Here is a 25053-nt window from a genome sequence, read left to right as displayed (position 1 = left end):
TACGGAGAAAGCTGTTTTTTCACAAAGCATAACATCACCTATTCTTAATGACAAGAAAGAAAAAAAAAAAGAGAGAAAAAAAAAAACAACAAACCAGTTATTTGCTAAAATACTTTCACTATTACTCACCAAAGTATTCATTTAGAAATGCAAGAGAGGCCACATAGCAGCCAAGACTGAGAAATTCAGCCACCACCATTAACCAGTGCCATGTTCGTATGGTCAGTGCAACCATCAAGAGCTCAGTCAAGATTAGGGCAGTGAAGGAAATGGCAACGACATGTACAAATTCAGATTCAAAAAGCAGCAGGGCTCCATACATCAGAATACCACCTAGGAAAGGTACACAAAATTATCAATTCACTGTGCAATGAAATTTTGGTGCACCAGTTTTTATAGCCACCCGCTGAACAGTTGTTTGCTTGTTATGAAAACTTGCCCAGTAATTTTTATAAGGTAACAAGACTGATCTTTCTAAAAGAAGTGATATTTACAGTACTTGGTGCATGTGAAACAAAGCAACCAAAGTAAAGCTGTAAAGAAATTAAACTATTAAACACCTTTTAGGTGCAATATATCTGATGAACTGTTAATTAACCTCATTTTGTCAAGTGCTACAAATAAATGAGATATTGTTGAAAGTGTAATTACTTTTAACTGATCACATAATTCAGATTTCTTCAACAGCGCTTCTGTCATTCCATGAAAGAAAACTACTGTGTAAATATATGCAATGTGATAAGCACTCATTAAAATTTTTCTGGATTAGCATTTAATTAAAAACCTGTCATTTTTTTTTAGGTGATATGGATCAACAAAAATACCAGTCTGTGCCGTGTTTTGAACAGGCTTGGCACACTACAGGAATATTGATTTACAAGATAAACAGAAAGTAATATATATGTAACTGCTGATGAAATGTTAAGCTTTGCGAATTCAACCTGCAGCTGAAAAACAGTATTAGCGAAAGCAGACAAAAAATTCTCAGTTCAGTAAAATTAGGACTCTCTCCTACCTTGGTAAATACTGATTAAAACCCAGATGAGGAAGGTCTTAAATGACAAAGATCTTCCCTAAAGGAAACAAGTGAGAGGCCAATTAAGACACAACTTAAAAAAATATTAATCCACTCAGTTCATATATTTTTAAAAGTTAATCATTAGAGAGACTTTACAAGTAAAATAAGGAGTCTTTGAAGTAACACAGGCTAAAAAGCTTCTACTTGTTTTTGTGATTCTTCATTGCAAACTTGTACAGAAATCACACAAAGTCTAAATTTGGGGTAGGACAGTTAATGCCTTAAACGGCAAAGATACTTTAGCTTGCAGTGCTCTGGCTGGTTTTCAGAGGGATAATTACAGTAAAATGAATTTATTTTTTATTTAAAAGAGTTTTGTGTCTGTTTTGTAAAATGTGGTCTTCAAGAAAGATACCACTGTGTACCTACTGACCTAAACCTCAAACAAGACTGTAGTTACTAGTCATTCTAAATGTTGGATAAACTGTCTATTTACATTCATAAACACATAACTACTGTAACTTTTCAGAAAGTAACTATTTAGTACTAGTTACTTGCTGAGATAGTTACATTTTAAATCTTTTTGTGATTGTGAATGTTATAGATTGAAACATGCATAAATCAAAGAATAAATACTGTACATGTGCATATGACTTGCAGTCTGTGAGGGTGCTAAAGAAATATTTTAGAACCACAGAGTTAAAGGATAAAATGGCAAATGAAGCAACCATTTTGCCACAAAAGAACTGATCAGCCCAGAACACACAAGAATCAGCACTTTACATATAAATGTGGTTCACTGCTGTAGAAAGTGATGAGTTTATTACTTCAATTGAGGCTAAAATACATTCTTGGATGGAGACAGTTCACGGCAAGGTGCTAAAGACATTTTCATAATGCTGTATATAGTCTAGAACGGTGGTGGCAGACCGAACACATCTGAAAAAAATCTTGTACAAGCATGAAGAAACATTAGATTTATTTTCAGTTTTTATTTTTTTTCCTCCCATGAATGTCTACTCATTTTCCTTTGAGTGCTGGACACTGGTTCCACCTTCATCCATAGCTCCCAATTACTGACATTTGTGAAATAAGTGTTTTGGTTCACCTTTATGGAACTGGAAGGGAAAATCACTCCTGAGCTTCTACAGAATGTTGCACAACAGGCTTTGAATAATTTTCAGATGAAAGCAGGGAGCCCTCTTAACTTTCAAATTTTCATCAGCTTTTCTAGCTATAACTCTGTAGGAGCCATAGTAACAGTAATAGTGAATCAGTGTGTCCTGCAGGGTATTTGGCCACACCTGTCTCTCTGAACCCTGCTAATTTTCTCTTCATGCGCTGGAGTGTCAATGACTTGTGCTGATGTATCTTATTCTTCTAAAGATCAGAAAGGCATTTTCATCACTAGTATATCCCAGAAAAGAAGCCAATTCCTAGGAATACAATTACAGTTCACGTCAGCATGTGTTTGAATAACACTAGCTGAATATCATTGGTAGAGATTTGCATTTAGAGTCCGTAATTTGAAAAATGATGCACAAAAATATGTAAGCTTCAGTGTCACGCTGACTAAGGCAGCGTGATCATAAATGGTTGTAATAATCACTCATAATAAGATTACCTTGTAATAGTGAGTCAAATATAGCACATAAATAACTTTTTATACTACTCATCCATAATCATTTAGTGATCATCATCTTCCCCAGACAATGCACTGAACTTTACTCTCCAGTTACTCCACATTCTCTCTTTTTTTTTTTTGTCAGTAGTAATTTCTAGGGGTTATGGGAAAAAAAATAATACATCGATTAATCTACCATTTAAAAAGGAAAAAAGGAGCTGTGAAAAAAGTAAGTATAAATAACTCCAGATCAGAGATCCTGCAGCCAGACTGAAAGTAACTTTTACATCAACACGCCTTCATGCTTGATTTACTTCAGTCCAACCATTGGTGACTTAACAAATGTATTAAATTAAATGGAACAGTTGGTACCTGGCTAATTTTCATAGTACAAAAGTCTGCATTATATTAGTTGTGCATCTATCTTGCATGGAATACCTTAAGGAAACGATTGTAAGAATTCCCAGTTTTGCACAGTGGTGATTTCAGCATTTGTTTTTGTTCATAATCTGAGCACTAAGGACATTCATACCTTAGTGAGATCCTTATAGAGTTCCGGATATAGCAATGCCATTTCTGGCTTCACATCCTGATCCAATACTAGAGAGAAGACTGGAAACATAGTATATATGGTTGCATACCTAGGTGGAAGGAAAGAACATAAATTGACACTTCTGTATGATATGATTTTAAACTGATCTACTGAGCTCAATGATTACTTTTATGTAAGTGGAATTAGACTGGCTCTACCCAGTATTGAAGCAGTTTACTAAAACAGCTTTACACATGCAACCTGCTCTTGTGCTGCTGAGAGCTGCCAGTTATGAGACGTTACAGAGCTTTTATACATTCAGAACCAGGAAACAGATTTATTTCTTCTGTATCAAGCTTATCTGCTACCACTCTCCCTGTGCACTTACACTTTGGACAACTAGTTCAAAGAACTGATGATTAAATTAATCCACAGACAATGGCATGAAAACTGAAGGAAAAAACCCCAAGCACTCTATTCCAGACATCATGTTAAAAGTAGGTGGATGAACGATAGTCTTAACAGCTCTGTAAGTGGCTTTGTATTTTAGGATGCACAAGTCAGATGTATACTTTAGTACTACTTTCCTAGAACTCGTTGAAACTAATTACAAACATTTTCAAGAGGTCTGCTGCTTGCCTCTGCAAAGTCTGGTGTAATCACACCTTGATCTGACTATGATTTAAGCTACTTTCGATTTAGATTGCTATTGTTTACAAGCAATATAAGCATCTTTTAGGGCAGAAGAGGCAGAGAGCAAGGACAAACATGAATATATGCATATCCCTCAGCTGTATGACTTTGGAAACTGTATTACTAAAGCAGCTTTTACAACAAGACCAGGATGCTCCTAATTTTGCATACATTAACCTGAATAGAAATCTATGTGTCAGATTTGTGTAGTGCACTCTCAGAGAAAATTTCATAGTAGCTTCAGCTCCATTATTAAAAGAAAAGTCTGATTCTCACTAAGACTTACATGACAATCTGAGTAACAGCTGAAACTGGTTTGGGAAACTTCTGTTGTTTTCAGTCCGTATGTGAGAAAAGTCATATGGTACCTTCATCTACGGCTATACAGATCCCTCTCTACAGAGAAGTGAGAATGAGACTTTATTCTCCCTCAGCCCATATAGGGCATATTCAACTTAGTTTGACTTTTCTTTGTAGATTCAGCCCAGGTTTGGCAGCTTACCAATGATAAATGTATGAAAAATATGGCAGACACCAACTACATGATGTTATTTAACAAGTTCGTTTGCTATATATGGTTACCAGATACCGTAATTGTTGGTTTTGACTTACCCTACCATTAGGAATCCTTGGTACAAGGGAACAGATGCAAAATAGAAGACTGATGAAAACACAGCCTGCAAAAAGCAGATAATTATACATATTTAATATAATTCTACATACAAAACACTATGCTAAAGGGAAGTAGTAATAGTACTGCTTGAAATTTTGTGACACTTCAAAGACAGACATAGTGTTTCTAACTGTTCACGAAAAAATTTAAATACCTGCATAGTTGAAATAATAAGGCCTCGGTGCATGACAAACTGACCAAGTGCTGCTGATCTTTTGTAACTGTTTCGACCATGTACCATCAGCAGCCTACCTATATGTTTAAACTGTGTGATGGAAAAGTCAGCTGCCAGGGAAGCTTGTTTTCCCTCCTGGAACAAACAAAAATATTCCGAATATGAAACGCAGTGCAAATGTGTGTTTGTGATTTCAAAATTCTAAGTGATAATTAACTTTAAAAGTTAAGTTTCCTCCTGATTCAAAAATCAACTCTGCAATGAGACACAAAGGACATTTTTTTGTGTATTCTAAGACACAGCGGCTGTAACAAGTAAGTTTAAGCTTCTATCCTGCTTCTTTCAGGTAAATGTTACACAGAAATACCTATGGCACTTTCTGCTTTTCTTGCTTTTTGTATTTAAGAAGATAAAGGACATATAAGCAAGGAAGATATTAGTTCAAAGACTAAGCATTTTTATCGTCTTACAGCATAGTTTAATTAGAAATTATCAATTCACTACTGTTTAAGAATAAAACTTCTAATCCTATGTTACTGTGTGGCACATATTTGACAATGGAAAACTGTCAACATTACCTTGCCTTCAATTCCAATTCCACAGTCTGCTGCTTGGATCATGCTGACATCGTTTCCTCCATCACCTGAAAAATGCCACTGCAACATTCAGCTCTTCAGAGGTTTTACTGTCCTGGCCTTAGAGTATTTTAGAAACCTCTTATATACCTTTCAATTCTTACAGGTAATCTGTGGATTATAATTACTTTAGCAATCAAGACTTGTTCCTGAGGAATAAAGAAGATAACCATATCTTTCTTGTGGAATGGCATTTTCTGCTACAGCTACATAATACCTGGCTGTTATCAAGAAATCTCTCTTTGGTTTTGTTTCAACTACTTCTCAACAGTGCCATCTACTGCTTAAGTTGATGACAGACTTTAGCTACTGCAAATGAAGATTGTGCCACCAGTTACCTATTGCACACGTGCGTTTTCCAGTGTGGTGCTGTAACAGTTTCACAATATGAGCTTTCTGCGTGGGGGAACATCGACAGCATACTACAGCAGGACACTGACAAGCCAGCTCTACAAGTTCATGCTCATAATACTTCAGACAAACCTAAATAAAAAGATACATTCACATTTACTTATGATTAAAAAAAACAGTATGTGATCTAACACAGAAACACAGTATAAATAATTCTTTTATGAAGTTTTGCTTGCACAACATCCATCTGGGAGACAAAAAGCCACGCTATCCTAACTATAGCTTTATTACTTTAAAGTGGCATCCAACATGGTTTGGGGTTAAGAGATAACAGCATGCTGAATACAAATTCCACTCTGTTACGATACAGGAGACCAGAGAACCACTAACATTTTCCCATTTAGAACGTATATCCTCCAATTAGCACTCAGTGAGAAACAGAAGTATCTCTAAGGACAACTTAAATACGGGCAAATACTGTAAAAAGGTTTAAAAGCATGAAGGCATCGACACTTTGCTTTTTGAACATAAGCATATAGATAAATGCAATATGACAGAAACCAAGTTCCTTACCTCGAGTGAGTCCCCAGATATCACCAAGGCACAGTCATGCTTCCTCCTAAAGGCATTTAGTTCTAAGTGAGCCTCTCCTCGAGTGGTAACCTTCAATAGAAAGCACTCAATTAAGAGATTTTGTTATATTCTTCCAAAAATCCTGCCTAAATAAATCAGGTTTTGAGAACTCATACCCAGAAGGCCTTGGTTCTTCAACATGTGTTTTATCCCCATGTAAACCATGGGATACTACAAGCCTTGGATCTTATGGAGTGAAAAGTAATCCTCAAACAAGGAAAGTCTATGTAGTCAGCTTAACTGGTTCCTCACCAAAGTAAACCTGTGCTAAAAAACTAATGAATTCATAACACTAAAATATCATAAGTTCAAGCTGACCTGAGTCCTTCCACCTTGGCAGAGCTAGAAGAAGAACAGACAAAAAAAACCCAACCAAACAAAACCAACCAAACAAACCCCAAAACATTTATATACCAGTAAAATATGTTCTTAGAATAATGCAACACGTTCATGTTAACAGTTCCTGCAGTTTGGGTAAGTAAGCACAGATTTCAAAAGGCACTAAAAATGCTCACTACTACTAATCCTTTTGGATCTTGCATGAGTATGCAAGCAGGATCAAGTGGCATAATACAAAAGAACTACATCATAAATTTGTATTTATTTTTTAATTTACTTAATTATTGTTTCAGAAAGTCGCAGCTGTGAAATGCAAAAATGATCAAAGATTACCAAATAGATTTTGGAACATTTTGAACTAGAACACACAGAACATGAGAGATGTAAATTATGAGCAGATTTTCAGGAGACTGCAGTTTTGGTTTTCTTTCCAATAAAAGATCAATGTATTTTAGAGCTATCATGGAAGACAAAATTGCAAGCACAGAATAAAACACAAACTCTGATTACACTTCTCATTTTGGCTCTGTCAGCAGTTTGATGAAATAGCTTTTAAAACAGATGACTCTTAATTACACTGAACGTGAAGTTCTGCCTTTGGCCGACTACTATTCAGAATCAGATGCAGTCCAAAGACCTTTCCCCCTCCAAACGGGCTTTATTACACATAAAATTTGAGTTACATTAAGAAGCACCTGAAAACAGAACCCCATACATGTGTCCCAATTCAGATTATTTTTCTCTTTTCCCATAATTAAATTTCCCATATTTCCCATAATTAAAACGTGTCTTTCCCTGCCAACTGTAATGGACCATGGGTTTCAGTGACCCATTATAAACTTTTTGCATTACAGAAATTAAGAGACGTCAACACTTAGTGCGCACTGAGGAGCAGTAATTGCCCTCTCTGTTCTACCTTTCACCTAACAGAGGTATTTTCTTTTTTAATTTGCAAATACCTCTAGAACAATGTATCAGTTAATTTCATTACAAAATTAAGAAGCTGAGACTTCTAAGGATAAAAAGGAAAAGTGCTAAAAAAAAATGCTTTTTTTTTTTGGAAGTCAAAACAGTACATGATTTTTGATTTACTAATTTATAACTAAAATAAAAGTTTTAGTGTTTGGTATTTTCTTACGTTAATCTAGTGGTTCTTTGCAACAAATGCAGCCACAGAAATAATTCTGTATAAATCCATTTTCTAATTAATTTAAAACTTTCTAAGTTAACACAGTTTTATGCTGATCTCTTATTACCAGTCAAGGTAATGAAAATAAAAATCTGACTCAACTAAATAGATTTTGTTCAGGAAGACTTAATTTGTGGTGTTACAACATGGAAAGGTCAACAAAAATTGATCTGAAGTTTTATCAGAAACATTAATAATTTAATTGCAAATAGTAGTCTGCAGGGCCCAATTTGCCATTCTGATGCTTCAGAAGAAATTACATTTACATGTAAATTATATTCATATAATTATTTGTGTAGGTGGTTCATTTAGAACAAACACAGACATATTATGTCTGATCACATGGCATCAATCAAAGTCTGGAAAATCTATTTTTGTTTGGCATCAATAAAGTTGATGCTATACAACTACAACCAAAATGTACAGAAAAAGATATTCGGTTTACCTTCCTAACAACTGTCTTGAACAGGCTGTTAAAAATAATGCAAGTATATATAATGATACTGAAAAAAAAAAAAAAATCATTTTTTTTCTTACTGATTTCAACTCTATCTATAGAGAGGATGTTGGCACCCCAGCTGAATTCAGGATTAATTCTGCCCGAGTCTAAAGTGTTCTATTAATGAAAACTCTCAAACAAGCAAAAACCCCATTCACATGCTCTAAATTCCCAGACAGTCTTTCCTACTGGCTCAGCACCTCACATAGATTCCCTCTCCATCATTATGCAGAGGTACCTTACTATGTCCATTTTCCAAGTGAAGATTATAAAATGTATGATGAACCTGGGTCACTCAAACAAGGCTACAAATGTTTCTGTAGCGTATTGGCATATCTAGACACAAGCACTCTAGAAGCAATGCTTTGTAATCTACATCCTTAAATAACAACCTAAGTACTACTGTCTTGACCATTATTAGGACACTCAATACAATAACCCATCGATTTTCAACAAGCAGCCAACTCGTAATCAAATAAAGCAACATTGCTATTAGCTGTCCTTTGATGAACCAACAAACAAGTTGGAGCTATACTTACGGGTCTGAAAATGTGAACATCTTGAGTCCTAGACACTAAGTGAGAACTTTTTGCAATGCAAGTTGCTGTCTCCAGTTTATCTCCTGTTAACATCCATATCTGCAAAATAATGTGAAAGTTTACTCCACTGGATATTAATGCACCTGTTCTCCAAATCTAAATGACATCTATCTCCAACCTTTTTCTGGTACCTTTTGGGATTAGATTAATAGCAGTTTTTACTGCAATAATGCACTTGAGGCAGTTCCGTTCCCCTACCCTTCTCACAAAGACCAATGTCTCAGTTTAGATGAAGACAAGGTGAAATTGTGGGGAAACACACTGGCATAGCTGAAAAGCGGGGAGAGCATAAAAGCCTTTCCCTCCCTAAGGCCCTGACACTACTTTGGTCAAAAGAGGTTGCACACTACTACAAGAGAAAGACATTTGTTAGCAAATTGATGCAACACAACAGCCTGTGACCCTAGTGAGAATCTATCAAAAAGCAGCAGCCAAGCAATGAGACAGCATATCCTAGAGGAAGAGCTACATCCCCAGCACTCCAAAGAGATCCTGCCCACTGACAATGCAAAAGTGGGATGAAACCATGAAAGAATAAGGTTGAGGGTCCATCTGCTCTTGAAGTGAGATGGTGCTCTCTCCCCTCAGTCCCTTAACACCAAGAAAGTTGAAGGTACATCTGATGAAATACCATTACCCGTAGACCAAATTGAATACACCACACAGGAAAAAGTACTTTACCTGCAGAAGTTATTACTCGATAGTTACTAAGTCTACAGTCACAATTTTATTACACTGTAAGCCTCTGTCTCCCTTTTTACCTATACACCTCAGGCAAGATCTTCTTCATTAGTGTTCATGTGGGTCAACGAATGGACAAGATTCATATTTTCTCATCAGTAAATGAGTAATGTATAATTTTATGACCTAGCAACAGCTACTACCATGTTTCCAGCCTACTATAACGTTAGCTGTAATTAAAGCCAGAACAGTTCTAATGCTTTGAAATCCTAGAACTAATCATTAAAAATCCCAAACCAAAACAACAACCTAAAAATTGTCAGTGTTCTATACCTATTTTTAGCAGGATGAACTTAATTTAGTCAGAAGTGACCACGTACAGAAGAAATATCAAGAGCAATCAAGAAAATATTGTATATGAAGTACATATGAAGTACTTTGCACTAGTCTCACTCTACTACAAGAAATTAGATGTAATCATAAGGCTTCAATCCATACATATATTTTTCTAATTGTGCACACCACTGCATTACAAGCTAATTCATCTGAAAGCCTTTGGGGAACAGGGATTAATTAAAAACAGAATAACAATACAGTAGACATGGGAAGGGGCCTCTGGAGATTATCTAGTCCAACTCCCCTGCTCAAAACAGGGTTGACTACAGCAGGGTGCTCAGGACCATGCTGAATCAGTTCTGAACACTTCCAAGGACAGAGACTCCACAAACTCTCTGGGAGACCTGCTCCAATGTTTGAACACACAGTGAAAAAATGTTCATTAAGGTTTCCATCCACTGCCTCTTGTGCTTTCACTGTGCACCACTGAAAACAGCCTTGCTCTGTCCTCTCTGCAGCCTCCCTTCAGGTATTTATAGACACTAATATGATCCTCCTGAGCCTTCTGAACTTGACCCTCTTGTAACTACTGGGGATGGCCAAGGCCGTTCCCTCAAACAACTTTCGCATCCTTGACCAATTCCTCCTCGTTTGTTAGTATGAAGACCAGCAGAGCATCTCCCCCTGTCAGCTCCTGTACCAGGAGATTATTGTCATTGCACTCCAAAATTCTAGTTTGCTTGTGCCCTCTTGTGTTTCTCTTCCAGGAGATATTGGGGTGGTTAAAGTTCAGCACAAGAACTAGCATGTGCAAATGTGAGCCTTCTTCCAGAAGGCCTCTTCTACTACTTCTTGATCAGGCCACCTGCAGCAGACATTCACCATAATGAATACTGGTCTGCCATACTGGTCTGCCCACTAATTCTAACCCATGAATCCTCAACAGAGAAATTCTTTAAGGGTGGTGAGACATTGGAACAGTTTGCCAGAGAAGCTGTGGATAACTGTCGTGGTTTAAACCCAGTCAGGTAACTTGTTCACTCACTCACAGTGAGTGGTGCCGAGCTGACAACAATCAAGGTCCGTGTCCGTCTCCCCCCCCCCTGCACCGGGGCTCTCCCCTTCCCCGCTCCCGGAGGAACGGGGAGGAGGATCGAGAGAGTGCAACTCCTACGGGTTGAGACAAGAACAGTCCAGCAACAAATCACCACCGCTACTATCAGCTAAAACAATGATAAGGGAAAATAACAAGAGAAGAGAATACGATACCACCGGCCAAGAAAGCGAGTTCCACCCGGAAGCCCCTGTCCTTCCGGGTAACTCCCAGTTACCCCCCACCCCGGGCATGACGTGCTGTGGTATGGAATACCTCCCTGGCTAGCCCGGGTCAGGCGCCCCTTCTCTGATTCCTCACAGCCTCCCCTCCTCCCTGGCAGAGCATGAGCCTCACAGAGTCCTTGGTCAGGGTAAACATCACTTAGCAACAACCGAAAACATCGGCTTCACCAACACTGTTCTAAAACTAGAAGTCAAAACACAGCACTGCACCAGTTAACACAAAGGAAAAAAAAAAAAACATGACTGCTACTGCTGAACCCAGGACAATGCCTCATCCCTGGAACTGTTCAAGGTTAGTCTGGACAGGGCTTTGAGCGACCTGATCTACTGGGAGGTGTCTGCCCATGTCAGGGGGGTGGAACTAGATGAGCTTTAAGGTCACCTCTGACTCAAACTGTTCTGTGATTCTATGATACTCTTTACTTTGAATGAACCTGAATATAGACAAGTATAATTCATGTCTTGCTAAAAAAAAGTTACTAAGTGATGACCTGTTATGTCAGCAGTATGTGTTTAGTACCTTTATTCCAGCATTTCTTAGCATCTCTAGAGTTGGTCTAACATCTGCTTGCAGCTGATCTTCTACTCCAGTGAGACACAGCAGTTCCATTTCTCGCTCCAAACTCTCTACAACAGCAGCAACCTTCAGGTTTCTATCATGTATGCTTAACTTTGCTTGGTTGTATCGACTCTGCACAAACACAAAATCACCTAAGAGTTTGCTCCTCAGGCATGCTCCCCTTAAAGTAACTAAATATGGTGAAGCAGAAGATCACTCTGTCTGGTCATACCTCAAAATCTTGATACTGTTCTTCAGTCAGTGATTTTTTGGCAACAACCAGTGTACGCAGTCCTTCTCGTGCCATATTACCACACTGAGTGGAACAAACCACAGAACAGTTATGCAAACATTCAACCACATGTACATGTTTTATATTATATGCTAACAGGAGATATCTGTACCATAACTTTTCAGACTGAGGCTATTCTGGAGAAGACACAAACAGGATAAAAAGCAATTATACTTCAGGTCTCCCAAATGACTGGTAAGCCAATCTAGATTTCCTCCCCTAGCTTAAAGAAACTCTATTCTAGGCTGAAGCTTTAAAAGAAATAAAGGCTACTTTTGAGCCATGTAATAGAGCTACATTTTATTTTTCCACTGAACATACCTCTTATGCGAAAGATATCTAGACATTAAAAAATAACCATGGGATAGCATGTCTTAATGAAAAACAGGGCTGTCCAGGGCAAAACACTTATTGATTTGACCTCATAAAGCTAAATAAATTAAATAAGTATTTTACAATTAATTGTGCATCATTATCGCCAAAAGTAATTTTTATGACATTTTGCTAGGTCTCAAGGGAGCTTAATTTATTCGTGTCCCTGAATAAATCAAACTGCCCTGCAGCAGATATTGATTCATATTGCCAATACCATTATGAACATACATGGTGTAATCATTGTATTAACATATTGTCTGTGTGTAGGGTCAAAATAAGATGATTGCTGGTACCTCCTAGAGCCACACAGTGAAAAATATCAATCAGCTTTGAAATTCAGTCACTAGCTATTTTATGTTAAGCTTAATAAATGTGGCAAAAAACCCTATTTCAATTTGGCTGCAAACCTTATTGTACTTCATATTTCATAATCATACCTCACTGTAGAATTTGATAAAACAAGGGCACTTCAGGATAAACAGGTTTATAGCAGAACACTTCTCAGAAGTAATCAGGTTTTATGTGAAAGGTCAGTCAATGAAAAACAACTTTCCTTGTTTTAAGTAGGAATGTGCTCTGCTGTGACTCCCGGCTCTGCTTTTCCTGTGGGTTACTTAAGATTTGGAAATAATTCTAATCACTTAAAATCCATTCAGGATATATGTAACAACTTCAAAACCCACTACGGCACTGGCTCAGGTTCTCTTTTAAACTAATCCAATAATTCCTGATCTTTTGACTTTAAATTTTAGTTTTTACAGAATCTTAATTCTTATAAATTTTGATTTTGTTTCTTACCTCTTCTTCTAACCAATCATTGTACTGTACAATAGTGGACATTGCAACATCTGCACCCTTCATGTAAAATGTAATTTCTCCTGATGATTCATCCTAGAATTTTACAAGAGAAACAGAATGGGAAAAAAACACCTGTTTATACAGTTAAAATAATTACCTACCGATAACCTAATTGTCTTTTGAAGTAGTCAATGGATGATTTATAAAAGAAGTAGTACCTTGCCAAGAGGTGGATAAGTTTTATTACCTGATGATACTACTTCCAGTGACATCTCTGATTTCACTGAAATGCATGTTCCCCACTTTCTCATATAAGAGGATTGCTTCTAAGTGATGTCAATGTGACTAACAGATTCTCAGCATACCTAAACTGCCAGTCTGAATTTTAGAATATCACTGTTATGACCCTTATAACTACTCACAACAGAAAGTTTACCCTGTTATCTTTGAAATACACTAAATTATTTGTAAATTTTTAATTGTAAATGCCTGTTACAGATGTTTTAATGATGAAACACTCATGGTACATTCAGAGAATTTACAGGCAGGCAAATATAACAGAAATCAGAAATATATATGAGTTATAGTTTGTCACTGAAGGAATGGATTAGTCTGATCTGCAAGCTTCTTAAAGTATCTATGAGCATGTCACTGTTAAGACAAGCTCTTAGTGCTATCATCACCTAAAGAAATACAGACTTGCCAAGGTCTCTCCAGACCTGAAACATACTTGCCTAAGGCTGATGGCATGCCTGGCTTGTCGTAAAGGGCAAACGAAAAATGGGATGAATTTGACACCTATTTAAGTGGGACTTGGCACTGAACTAACCATCTAACAATGCTGTCTGAAGCTGTTCTGCTACATTCTCAGATTTTAGGTAGGGAGAACATAGAAGTATGTAGTGTGGATGGCTTAACATCCATAGAGGTTTAAACCTTACTTTTAGCATGGTGTTGTGGCTTCCTTTCATGTGAGGTTTTAATGATTGTTACTATGCTCCCAACTGGACATCTAGGAGACAACTAAGCATGTATCTCATAAATCTTAGACCCTGGGGTTGTGCTGTGCATCCATGACAGTTCAGGTATCAACACTGGGTCTGGAAAAGCAGCAGCACTAGCAGTATAGAAACATGCTAACTACTACTGTAAAAAAAATTCAGCCATTAATTTATTTCTTGAAGAAGCAACATATCTTGTATGAAAGAAACAAATGGAAAAAGAAAAACAAAGGCTAAAGGCAACATGCAGAATTAGAGGCTAAGCATAAAGTAGTGAAATTAACATGTTCTCATGAGAAAGAATCTCTGCAACATGAGATTTGCCTGATTTTTGTACAATTACTTGCCTAGTATTTCATGTGTACCCATACAAAAGGTACACTTTTCATTTGAAAATCTTATGAAATGCATTTTCTTAAGTATTAACTTTCTATTAAATTTCATAAAAGTAAACATTCAGTAAAAATATTTTTTGAGACATAAAACCCAACACCCAGGAGACCCCCAAAATTACCCTAACTATGATCCCCATGCGCTTGCTCTCAGAAGTGAAGGGGAAGATCTGCAGAATATAGTATGTCAGAATGTATCCACCAGGGGTCTTCAGCTGCATTGAGGTCAAATCCCTGCTAACCAGAGTGAGACCCACACTCTCTGTCCACTGCACCAGTGCTACCTAGAGGAAGGGGAAAAGAAAAAACAAAACCAAATGAGAGACATGTTTCAGTGTCTATTATAGGTCATGTTTCAGAAGGTCTATTATACTGTTCTATAAATCAGGCTAAAGCCAAACAACTGTTGCTAGGGTAAAAGTCTAAACTCTTCCAAGAATCTAGAGGAAAAAAAAAAGTGAATAGCAGTAGTCTGAGAACAAAATCTTAATGCATCAGATAAGCACTTTCCTTCAGAAAGCTTACAAAAATTCTTATGAAGAATGGAAAACCTTATTTGAACTTATTCCTGCAAATTACTTAGACTATATTGCTCAGAAATAACAGTCCTAATAAGAAAACCAAACAGATATTCACCAATATAAAAAAAGGACATCATCCTGTAGAAATTATGCAAAATCAGAATACAGTTTCTGTAACAATGATGCTGCTATGTTAGTAAAAGATTTTGGGAATATTCCCATATAAAACATTTTATTAGAGCTACAATTACATGGATGTTGGGACACTGCAATAGGAAGTATATAAATAAGAAAAGGATCTTATTTCTAGTTTACTTTGATCAGTTTCATAATTTCATTACTTATGTTTCAAAAAATAATATAATTGAAGTTCTGGGCATATCAAATGAGACGGAAACCAAGCTTCCAATACCGCATCCCACAGACACTTGCAAAAGTCCTTTTTACAAACCTCAAAATGCTGGAGTATACAAAAGTCATCATTAGCTATCATGACATGGCATCTTAATTGCATGCATTAGAGATTTGCCTATTTTTTTTAATATTGCTGCTCTAAAGTTCATGATCTCTAGCTTCTACTTTCTTCTATGCTTTAAATAACACACAAGGTATTTTTCTATCACCACTGTTGTGTAGTTTATTCCCTTGAAAAATCAGTATTTAGGAAAAACTGCTTTAATGTTAATCATATACAAGCCATATTCCATATGTGAATGGGAATTTTCTGACAGAAGTATTCTTCTCCACAATTCTATTTTTATTTTGCAAATGCTAATCATTATTGGAAACCACATTTCAAAATGACTAGAAAGGAAATTGTCATGAAGTTCACTTGATTTTTATGAAACCTGCCTCTGCTGTTAATCTTGGGCATGATAAAAAATATAAAACTCAAGCAGTCTGATAAGACATGCAAGTAGCAAAATCCCTAGATTAAGTTCAACAAACATGATGACTAATGCTCACTAAGAATTTCACCCAAAGCAAGTAAATAAGTTTGTGTGAACTCTAAGAAACCCTAGTTGTACCTACCATCTGTGTAAGCACCACCAAATGAAAACACAGCGAGACGCAGTTACAGAAAAGACAAGAACACACTCTGAAAAGCACTATCTGAAAATCTCAAAAATCACAGGAAGTCTCAGAAATATTTTTTTTCTCTCAACAGAAGTACCATATAGGCTGCAAATGATTCACTACTCCCAAGGTTAATTTTTAATTTTCACAGTGAAAGGTTACTATTACAGTCTGACCTGTAAAATGCATCTTTCTACTAATACCCTATCATCTCATTTGTGTCCGTTTGCAGCTAGGACTAAGTGTTCTATATTTGGTGGCTCACATCTGTTTATTATTTTGTTTACGCTTGGCTTCACCTACCATTTCAATTAGCATTTTACAGCACACTCATTTCTGATTCTTATACCCAACCTACATGAAACTGCACATTTTTTTTTTTTCTAATTGATCAGTGCAAATACTATAGTAGAGATAGTCAATAAGGCTCAAGAGTCAAACAGATGCCTAAAATGCAGCTAAACAAACTCCAGAGCAAAACATTAAATTTGACTCTCAGAATTCAGAATGAATCACAGCAGCTAGACCCCAACAGCATCCCAAACACCACAGCCAGACTCCTTTAAATATCTTAAGCTTTTTAGAATATACAAATTAAAAAAAAAAATATTTCACAAATGGCATGGAAATTTAATAACTCTTAATAAATATACACTGAAAGACTGGCTATACAGAGTGCAGAAAAAGGATTCTTAGGCAAGCCTCTCTGCTTGAGGTTTCCCCTTGATAAGTATATTCTCTTCAACATGTTTCTAAAACTTTATATTAATATGATCTTGCAATATAGTGTGCATACATCAAGAAACCCTAGAATGCCAAATAAAAACGGCAGCTGTGGCTTTTATAAAGCCTGACATATTGCATGGAATTGGATAAAGCAATCAAAGGTTGGAGAGGCACAAAAGTATGTGCTGGTGATGCTACCATTCTGCATACCCCCCCCCCCAACATTCTAATTATAATATTCATTTGGTGATAACTATTAATTCCCTAACATGCATAGATGAATTTTGTCAATTTCCCAAATCTAGGGATTATTTTTTTCTTTTTTATTAGGGACTTATTTGGATATTTTGCAGGTCTTGCCTGGTTTATCACCAAGTCATCCTTTTACGGAAACTGGCTGCCTGGGAGACAGAGGTGTATCACTAACTGTAGGGTCCTCCCACTACTGTGACACAGGTATGCACCTCAACCCACTAGCTGTGTAGTGTTTCCAGGACAGGTAACACAAGTGAAGTCAAAGAAAGCTTCAGTAGTTTCTAACTTGCGAGTGGTCTTCCTCCTCAGTAGAAATCCAAAGGGTAAAGCCAGCTACCTGCCTCTCTTCTTTGGAAGCAGCAAGTTCCAAATTAGGAATTAAGGTAGAAAATAATTCCATTATGAAATGAAAATGTAACAGATCTGACAAAGGCTACAAAGGGTTTCTCAACCCCCCTTACTTAGAGCTTCTCACCAAAAACCTTTCAGGTGCTTTTATACTTACTACACGCCCACTGTTGAGCTCTGGTTGCCTATGTCAACAGTGTCTCTCCACTAGAGGCCACCCGACCCCCAGAGGTTCCATAGCTCACGGTCACAAATATCAAACTCTTCAATTAGCACAGCACAGATTGAAATTCAAAGTGAAATTCATAGCCTTCATACAGAAATTCTCCCAACTCATGGAGTAACTGTGCGACCCACAATATAACAGTACCAGCTCATGAGGTGCGAGTAGCTTCTCTGACCAGAATGGTGTGTCTAGCTCAGGTGCCTGAAGAACATGTGCATGTTGAGAGGGGCGTGAAGAGAGGAAGCTTGTTACAGACCATGACAGCTCTAATTCCATGCTTTGGAGACATCATCATCCCATTTGTTTAGAAATGTTCATTTATGGAACTAAATCAAAACAAGCAGTGTTTAAGTTTTTTAGCCTGTTACCTTAAAATTCCATGAACTACAAGTTTGACAGTTACCTATTTTATCAGTCACAAAACCTAAGCCTACTAGAGTCAGGAAAATGAACAGTTAAGGACTTCATAAACTCTCTACCAAGCACTGCAGAAAATCCAAGCCCCTTCCTCATTCCTGTTGTGGATTCAAAACTTTATATTCAATTAAAACATTAGACTGACTTTAGCCTAAAATAAATGCTAATCAACAATTAAAAAACCCCACAAGGTTTGTGACAGGCCGCAAAACCCTTTGTATATTTAATTTTATCATTAACTAATTACATTCAAAATGATTTTTTTCCAACTGTGGTGTCAACATTATTTTTTAAGGAAAAAAAAAAATCTTTTCTACAATAAGTTCTATTAGCCTGTGAGTCCCATTTAATAACCCCAATTAAAATAATTATGTGGCAGAAAATGCTACAAATATCTAAGCACAAGAATCAATAGACAAAATTAAGGCCAACATGTAAGATGCAACATATTGTCCATAGAAAGCATTTAAAGGAACAGCAGTATATTTACTTTGAGGATGAAGGAGTTAAGTACCTGCCTGCCCTATCAAATAACAGGAGTCTGCTTTTCTCTGCAGTGGTGTTAGATGGCTTTAGGCCATTCAATCAGTACATTGAGGACTGTTCCTTACACAGCCCAACTCAAAGCCCATCTCTGAATTCTCTTGATCTTTCCTTGTGAGGTTGAGTAATTTGCGCATGGAAGGTCATTCTCATTCCCTCTCGGATTAACATATTCCTTAGCTTCCTCTGGACCAACAGGAAATATCACTTATCTCCTAACTACCTTACTGATTTTCAGTTTGGGGAATTGCAACACCAGAGTCTCTTTGCACTGTGGAAAATATAAGTACCTCTAGTAACCTGTCATCTTGAGAGCATGACAGTATGAAGATGTCCCAGTTAAAGAAAACCTGATATAGTCATTTGAAAAAATATGAAACTCGCCTTGCTTTTCAGCACATAGGTTTTTAAATCCTCAAACTGAGGTATTTGAAACACATTTCTGATTCCTGAACACCTTCAGTTACTGGATCAATCCTAAAAGGCTGTTCCTGCTTGGCAGAAGACAAAAAAAAAAAGTGCCCTAGGTTGTTCTTGCTTCTTTCAGATGCTACATCAGTCAGGACTGGAACATACAAAACATCATGCTACTACCACTTCCTCTGAATTCTGGGACCAACTGTTACTTTCAACATACAATATTTCCTTTCAAGCTAAGGCATCAGTTTAAGAAAGAGATCCACCGCCTCGCTGCTGGTGTCAGCAGCTCTTTTCCATCCCATCCCAGAGTTTGGGAGTTCCCCACCAGTTGTGCTGACAGCTTTTCTGAGGCTATGATATGAACATGACCACTTAAACTGAAAGACTTCAAAGGTTTCGGCATGTATGAGGGAGCAATTTGTAGGATGAAAAAGAAGGACTAGGGGTGAAACTTCTGTAAGCTAATTTTGCTGCACAGAAGAATTCTCCTGTACCAACCTACATTTATTTCAGAGTATTTAAGAACATCTTCACTTCAGACATCAGCATCTATTTTCAAAACCAGGTTGCCTTGTAAGGTATACAGAGGTTATATGTGTGGTATTTTGAAGTTAAAGCTATTGGTTTGGAAACAGGAAAGAAGCAGTGAGATTTCTTGCTCACCACTGCCTGAGTGTCCCCAATGGTTTCTGTTTGGATTGTGCAACATCTCACATAATGCTTCCGATCAGCACTGCTTTGTTTGTATTTATAAACACTGGTTTGATAACTATCACTTGCAGTCTATCACTTTTCATCTAAAAACTTCATAACTAAAATAAAATTATTAACTTAAAAATACAGCTTGATCATGTGAAAAAACTGCCGATCAATATTCAAGTCAAGCTATGGAGTAGTTATTCTCTGTGGGTCTCGAAGGACATGAAAGTGATGGTTTTATGCTACTGAGTGATTTGCTTTTCACAATACATTGACGAAACAACACAATTAGTCTTGCTTCAATAAGCACACACAATAAAATGAATTAAACAATACAACATGTCTCATACATTACAGCTTGACTTTTGTAAACACAAAAGCTGCTTCACTAAGGGTATATCATTTCCCTGTCTGTTTTTAAAGGACTGGGTTTGTATCTTTGTAATTAATTTTAGCAACTCTGTTGTCTATGGACAGAAAAGTTGGAATTAAACAACTGACCACACTTCAAGGTAGCATTTAAACAGTCAAAATCCTGGCATTAGAAATGCTTGAGAATATAACAGTGCAGGACAAAGCATAACCAATAAATGACTGGTTTATGAGAGTAAGCAGTCATTAAAAATCATGAATGATCAACCTTTTCTGACCATGGGGAGCAAAGGTCTTCAAAGGCTCCTGTTCATACCATGCCCCTGGATTGCTTGGGTCTGTAACCTTTGAACTCCATCGCTTTACCTACTTAGTTTATATCCTTTTATGATTGTTCATTACATTAAGGTAGCTGGCTTTCTACAGATGAGCTGGACCCACACGTATGATGGCCAAGTAGGAGCTGCTTTGATTTATTTTTTTTAGTGTGTTCTCAATGGATGTTTATTGTTTGCTATGCTACAGCTGTAGAGGACAAGTGACAGACAAATGAAACTTTCCACTCTTTCAGAGAAAATGAAATATTGATCACTTATCATAAGAAACAAAGAGCCTGGCATAAGTAGGGTTCCTATTATGAATACAAAATCAGTTACTTATCTCAGGTTACTCTAACAGTAGAAAAATACATCTTCTATGATGAATGTACGTACCTACTCCTGAATGAGCATACTTTGTTATAGTTATGTTTCATCTGTATATGGATGAACACATACACACACAGATGTGAAGAATTTCAAATGAATTCTTTGAATAAATTCATTAAGTGTACAGCGTGTCAACGTATTACTAAACTGGTTCTTATACCTTCCTACATGGGAGAATAGTCTACACTTACATATTGTTCTCTGCTCTTTACATCCTATGACAATATCATGCAATACCATATAATCCAACAGACAACTGCAAATAACATCTTCTTTCAAAAGACCACAATCAAGCCAGATCCATAAACAAAATCTAAGAGAACAGAGTTGTAATACTGAGGGAGTACAATGCATAAAACTGGTTAAGTCTATTAAATGATAATGTTGCTTATTAACCAAATATGTTGTGATAGGTCAGTGCTGAGGTTAAACAGAAAACATCAATTGAACCATTTCCCTAAATAAAGCTCCAGGGTGCAATATTCAAAGCACTTTATTCAATAAAAAATGCTTTTAAAATGGTACTTTGGTGATTGGGAAACATTGGCATCATCCGTCAACCTAACTGCAGAAAAGTTCAATAAGCTAAATAATGAACCATTTACATTATTTTCCTTAGGCTCCAGTGATTTGCAAACATTGCATCAATAGAACTCTTTAAAAAATTATGATAAAGACCTGCTAGTCTTTCAACTCTTAGGCTTTTTGCTGTCATGCTGCAATTTTTAAGCTGTTTAAATGAGTTTTTTTCTGTAGCTTCATCTTTTTATAGGACTCCATTTAGCATCAATTTCTCATTATATTAAAGCATATTTGTTCAATACGGTAATTTTTCTAGTGTTTCAAGCATTATCTTTGAGAAACAAAAGGAAATTTAATGCTCTCTCTTCTAAAATGTAAGCTTTTAATTTCACTGCCATATAATTTAAATATATGAGTCCAGATGGTAAAAAATAAATTCATTATTAAAAGGATACCTGTACTTTCTCTTCTTTGAAGCACTAACAGTTTCTTTGTTGCCGATTTTCTCTTCTACTTCTACCCTGAGTCCCAGATCTGCCTTTTTAGCACTTTATCAACTTTCCTTTCCTCTTTCCAAGGTCAAATTCCCTACTGTCTTCCCAGGACACCACTTGCATAACTCTCAAGTCTTACAGCTGTTTCCTTTAGCAAATATGAGAGGAGAATTGCTCTTTACGGTAATATTTTCAGGTTCCAAACAACTGAATGAATATACAAACACCCACAGGGAGAGAAGAGCAAATGGGAGAAAAAATTCACATAGTCTCTGTCAACTGCACGTCTCTTCACCTGATTTAGTAGTAGCTTTGGCTGTTAAAGCAGAATGTTTACTTAATCCATAGCTGCCATCATATCTGCATACGTTGGTACTTGTTCATGCTGTCTTTCACTATATTTAGCAATATCTCACTAGCTCGCTACGCTGATATATTTAGGAAATAAGAAAATATGTGCAGACGAAAAACTGTACACATGTGCATAATACAGGTCAAATGCTACACAGTAACACTAACAAACCATATTTACAGGGTATCTCTGGCATAAACAAATGCACTTCCTGCATTCTCAATTCATAATGCAGATCAACTCACAGTATATAATACTACATATAGTACTATGGATTACTGATTTTAGCCAAAAACCTAGGAGTCCTGTTTTGCCTAAAGTTTTTTAGAAATAAACTTTTTAATCACTGAGAAAACAGCCACTTCTTTATATTCTACAAGCCTTTGACACTATGAACTGTGTTTATAGCATCTGAAATTCACATGACTGCTAGTTTGGTTCTATGTGAAGACGAAATTTTATTTCTTACATTCCTAAAAATACTTGTTATAGACTTGTTCCTTTTAACAATTACGGTTTGAATTGCTGAAGTTTTGCTAGTACTACAGGTGGTGATTTATTAGACATGTAAACCAAATGTATACCAAGAATAATACGCTATGCAGTGGCCAGACGAAGTTTGTGGAAGAAATATTACCTTGTATTAGATCGACTTCTGTACTAGAAAAATATACAGGCTTTCAGATATACACTCCCTTCTTCACATCTTACAACAACCTTGCTTTGATATGACTAAGCTACTGTGGCTACACCACCAACAGCACATCCAAGCTTCAGACACTGCTAGAATTTATTTAAAATGAAGTTGCCCTTCAGCCTGCTTTCAGAGGCAAAACTGTAAGTACTCTATTTCTGTATTTGACTATACCAAGTGCATACATGTTTTTATAAAGTGGGCAAAAATTATTATTTATGCGTACTTTGCAGTATCTTGAAATTTGAGCTTTGCCTAGCTTCCTTATCTTTTCAGATTGAATTTTCAGCAATCAATTTAGGGCTCAAAACAGGTTTATTCTGAACAATAACTAAAATCCACTGAAAGCAGTGGGATTTGTTTGAAATTTGGATTTCAATGGTAGTCAGATACATGCTTTTATTGAAATGGGGGTTGAAATTTGTTGCAATTTTGACTGAACCTGAATCACAGAATCCTATGATTATGAAGATTATGAAGCTGCTAAGGGTCTGAAACTCAAAAGCTTTGCTACGGGAGTATTTGAGGTTTGGGTTATTTTCTTTTACCCTGTTAAGAATACATAAATTCTACTAACTGGTAGTGTCTCTCGCTAATTTATCTGGTTGTCCATCACTCAAAGCAGTTTCATATTCCCTTTTGCATACATATGCTATGATTTATAGAAATTTACAGAAATTTACAGGAATTAATGTTTTGAGAATACATCTAGTGTCTTTAATTGCAATACTCAACACAGTATTGATCCCAAAGCACTGACTTCACAGACCTTTTAGTCAAATAATTGAAAACACTTCTGTATAACAAAGAAACACCAGATCTTTCCTACAGCTGTAGAGGAAATAAAACTGGATTGCTGCTAATTTTAAAGAAACCCCAGCCCTGAAAACATTTCTTTCACAGTTCTGCCACTTTTAACTTAGTTTATCCTGGGGTTTTTATGAGTAATTTTTTCACCCTTGCATACTAACCTCATCAGGGCTGGAAGCCTGGTAAGTTCGATTTTCATCACTGAAGTCCTGATCCACCTCAGCATATTCTGTTTCTCCAGACACACCAGCCCGGGATTCATATACTGGGGTCACATTGTGGCATAGTGCAATGGCCTTCACTGCTTCATGTATCCGACTGCTGACACTCTTGCGGACTTTGGGTGCAGATGACTGAGGTTTCCTAGATGGTGTTGAACTCGTACTGTTTCCACTGTTCTGAGAGTGCACCTTTAAGACCCAATTAATAGTGAAGCAAAGTTCAATGATGGAAACTAAACATGAATATTAATATATATATATATATGTTTATTCCCTTTAAAGGTTGATAAATTATAAGGATAGTAATTATTAATTTATATAACCTACTGTTAACTTTAGTTTGTGATTTACAAAAATCCCTCATTTACTTTTCTGCAGATCTGATACATAACTGCGGGTCCATCACACTGCATTTGTAGTCAGAGATCAGTAACAGAGCGTGCAGTCAATTAAAAAACGTGAAATGAAACCAAGTATGCTGTAAAAGGGATGAAGAGGCTGACTGGATTCTGCAGAAAACTCTGCTTCCTCACTTCAGAATTTACCTTTTCAGTGATCTGTATCAACAGTCTTTTTAATGTCCTTCACATTTTATGAATTGTTTTTTAAGCAGTATTTAAGCAGCAACCAATTCAATGAAATTCGGAAATACCAAACCAAAATTGCAAGGGTGGTATTTTGTTGTAGCTGTTTAGCCTCTTTGTTACCTGTGTACATTCAGAGGTTGGAAACTCCAATGCCATTTAATTGAAAAAAAAACACCTTTGCCTTCTAAATCTTCAACTAAATCTCTTTTAAAGATCATCACATTGGTATGGCACAAAAGGACAAAAGCAAATATCATTGTTAAGTATAAATGAGTCATTAGAATACAAATATTGCTAATTTATAAACTTCAGGATTTCTGTATTATTTGT

At 36.5% G+C, this 25053-nt stretch overlaps 1 protein-coding gene across 7 annotated transcripts in view; it reads right to left on the bottom strand.

Moving 5' to 3' along the window:
• ATP9B (ATPase phospholipid transporting 9B (putative)) overlaps positions 1 to 25053 on the bottom strand; it is a 170133-nt gene that overhangs the window by 4899 nt on the left and 140181 nt on the right. For 6 of the 7 annotated variants that reach the window (XM_061449603.1, XM_061449600.1, XM_061449601.1 and 3 more), the window contains 14 exons: positions 24077 to 24325; positions 14855 to 15016; positions 13340 to 13432; positions 12107 to 12190; positions 11836 to 12006; positions 8901 to 8999; positions 6275 to 6364; positions 5689 to 5833; positions 5294 to 5358; positions 4695 to 4850; positions 4480 to 4544; positions 3175 to 3283; positions 1016 to 1073; positions 130 to 333 (listed from right to left, as the gene is read on the bottom strand). In XM_061449603.1, the coding sequence (XP_061305587.1) occupies positions 130 to 333; positions 1016 to 1073; positions 3175 to 3283; positions 4480 to 4544; positions 4695 to 4850; positions 5294 to 5358; positions 5689 to 5833; positions 6275 to 6364; positions 8901 to 8999; positions 11836 to 12006; positions 12107 to 12190; positions 13340 to 13432; positions 14855 to 15016; positions 24077 to 24325 (1750 nt within the window). The remainder of the gene's footprint in view (positions 1 to 129; positions 334 to 1015; positions 1074 to 3174; positions 3284 to 4479; positions 4545 to 4694; positions 4851 to 5293; positions 5359 to 5688; positions 5834 to 6274; positions 6365 to 8900; positions 9000 to 11835; positions 12007 to 12106; positions 12191 to 13339; positions 13433 to 14854; positions 15017 to 24076; positions 24326 to 25053) is intronic. The other variant, XM_061449605.1, reaches the window with a different exon arrangement.

This window comes from Pezoporus flaviventris, unplaced genomic scaffold, assembly GCF_033815535.1.
Source record: "Pezoporus flaviventris isolate CSIRO_AGI_PZ_B2104156 unplaced genomic scaffold, CSIRO_AGI_Pfla_v1 ptg000007l, whole genome shotgun sequence".
In the NCBI taxonomy this organism is placed as follows: Eukaryota; Metazoa; Chordata; class Aves; order Psittaciformes; family Psittacidae; genus Pezoporus; species Pezoporus flaviventris.
Note: the sequence above shows the minus strand (reverse complement) of the source record. Positions and strands in the feature narration are given on the sequence as shown.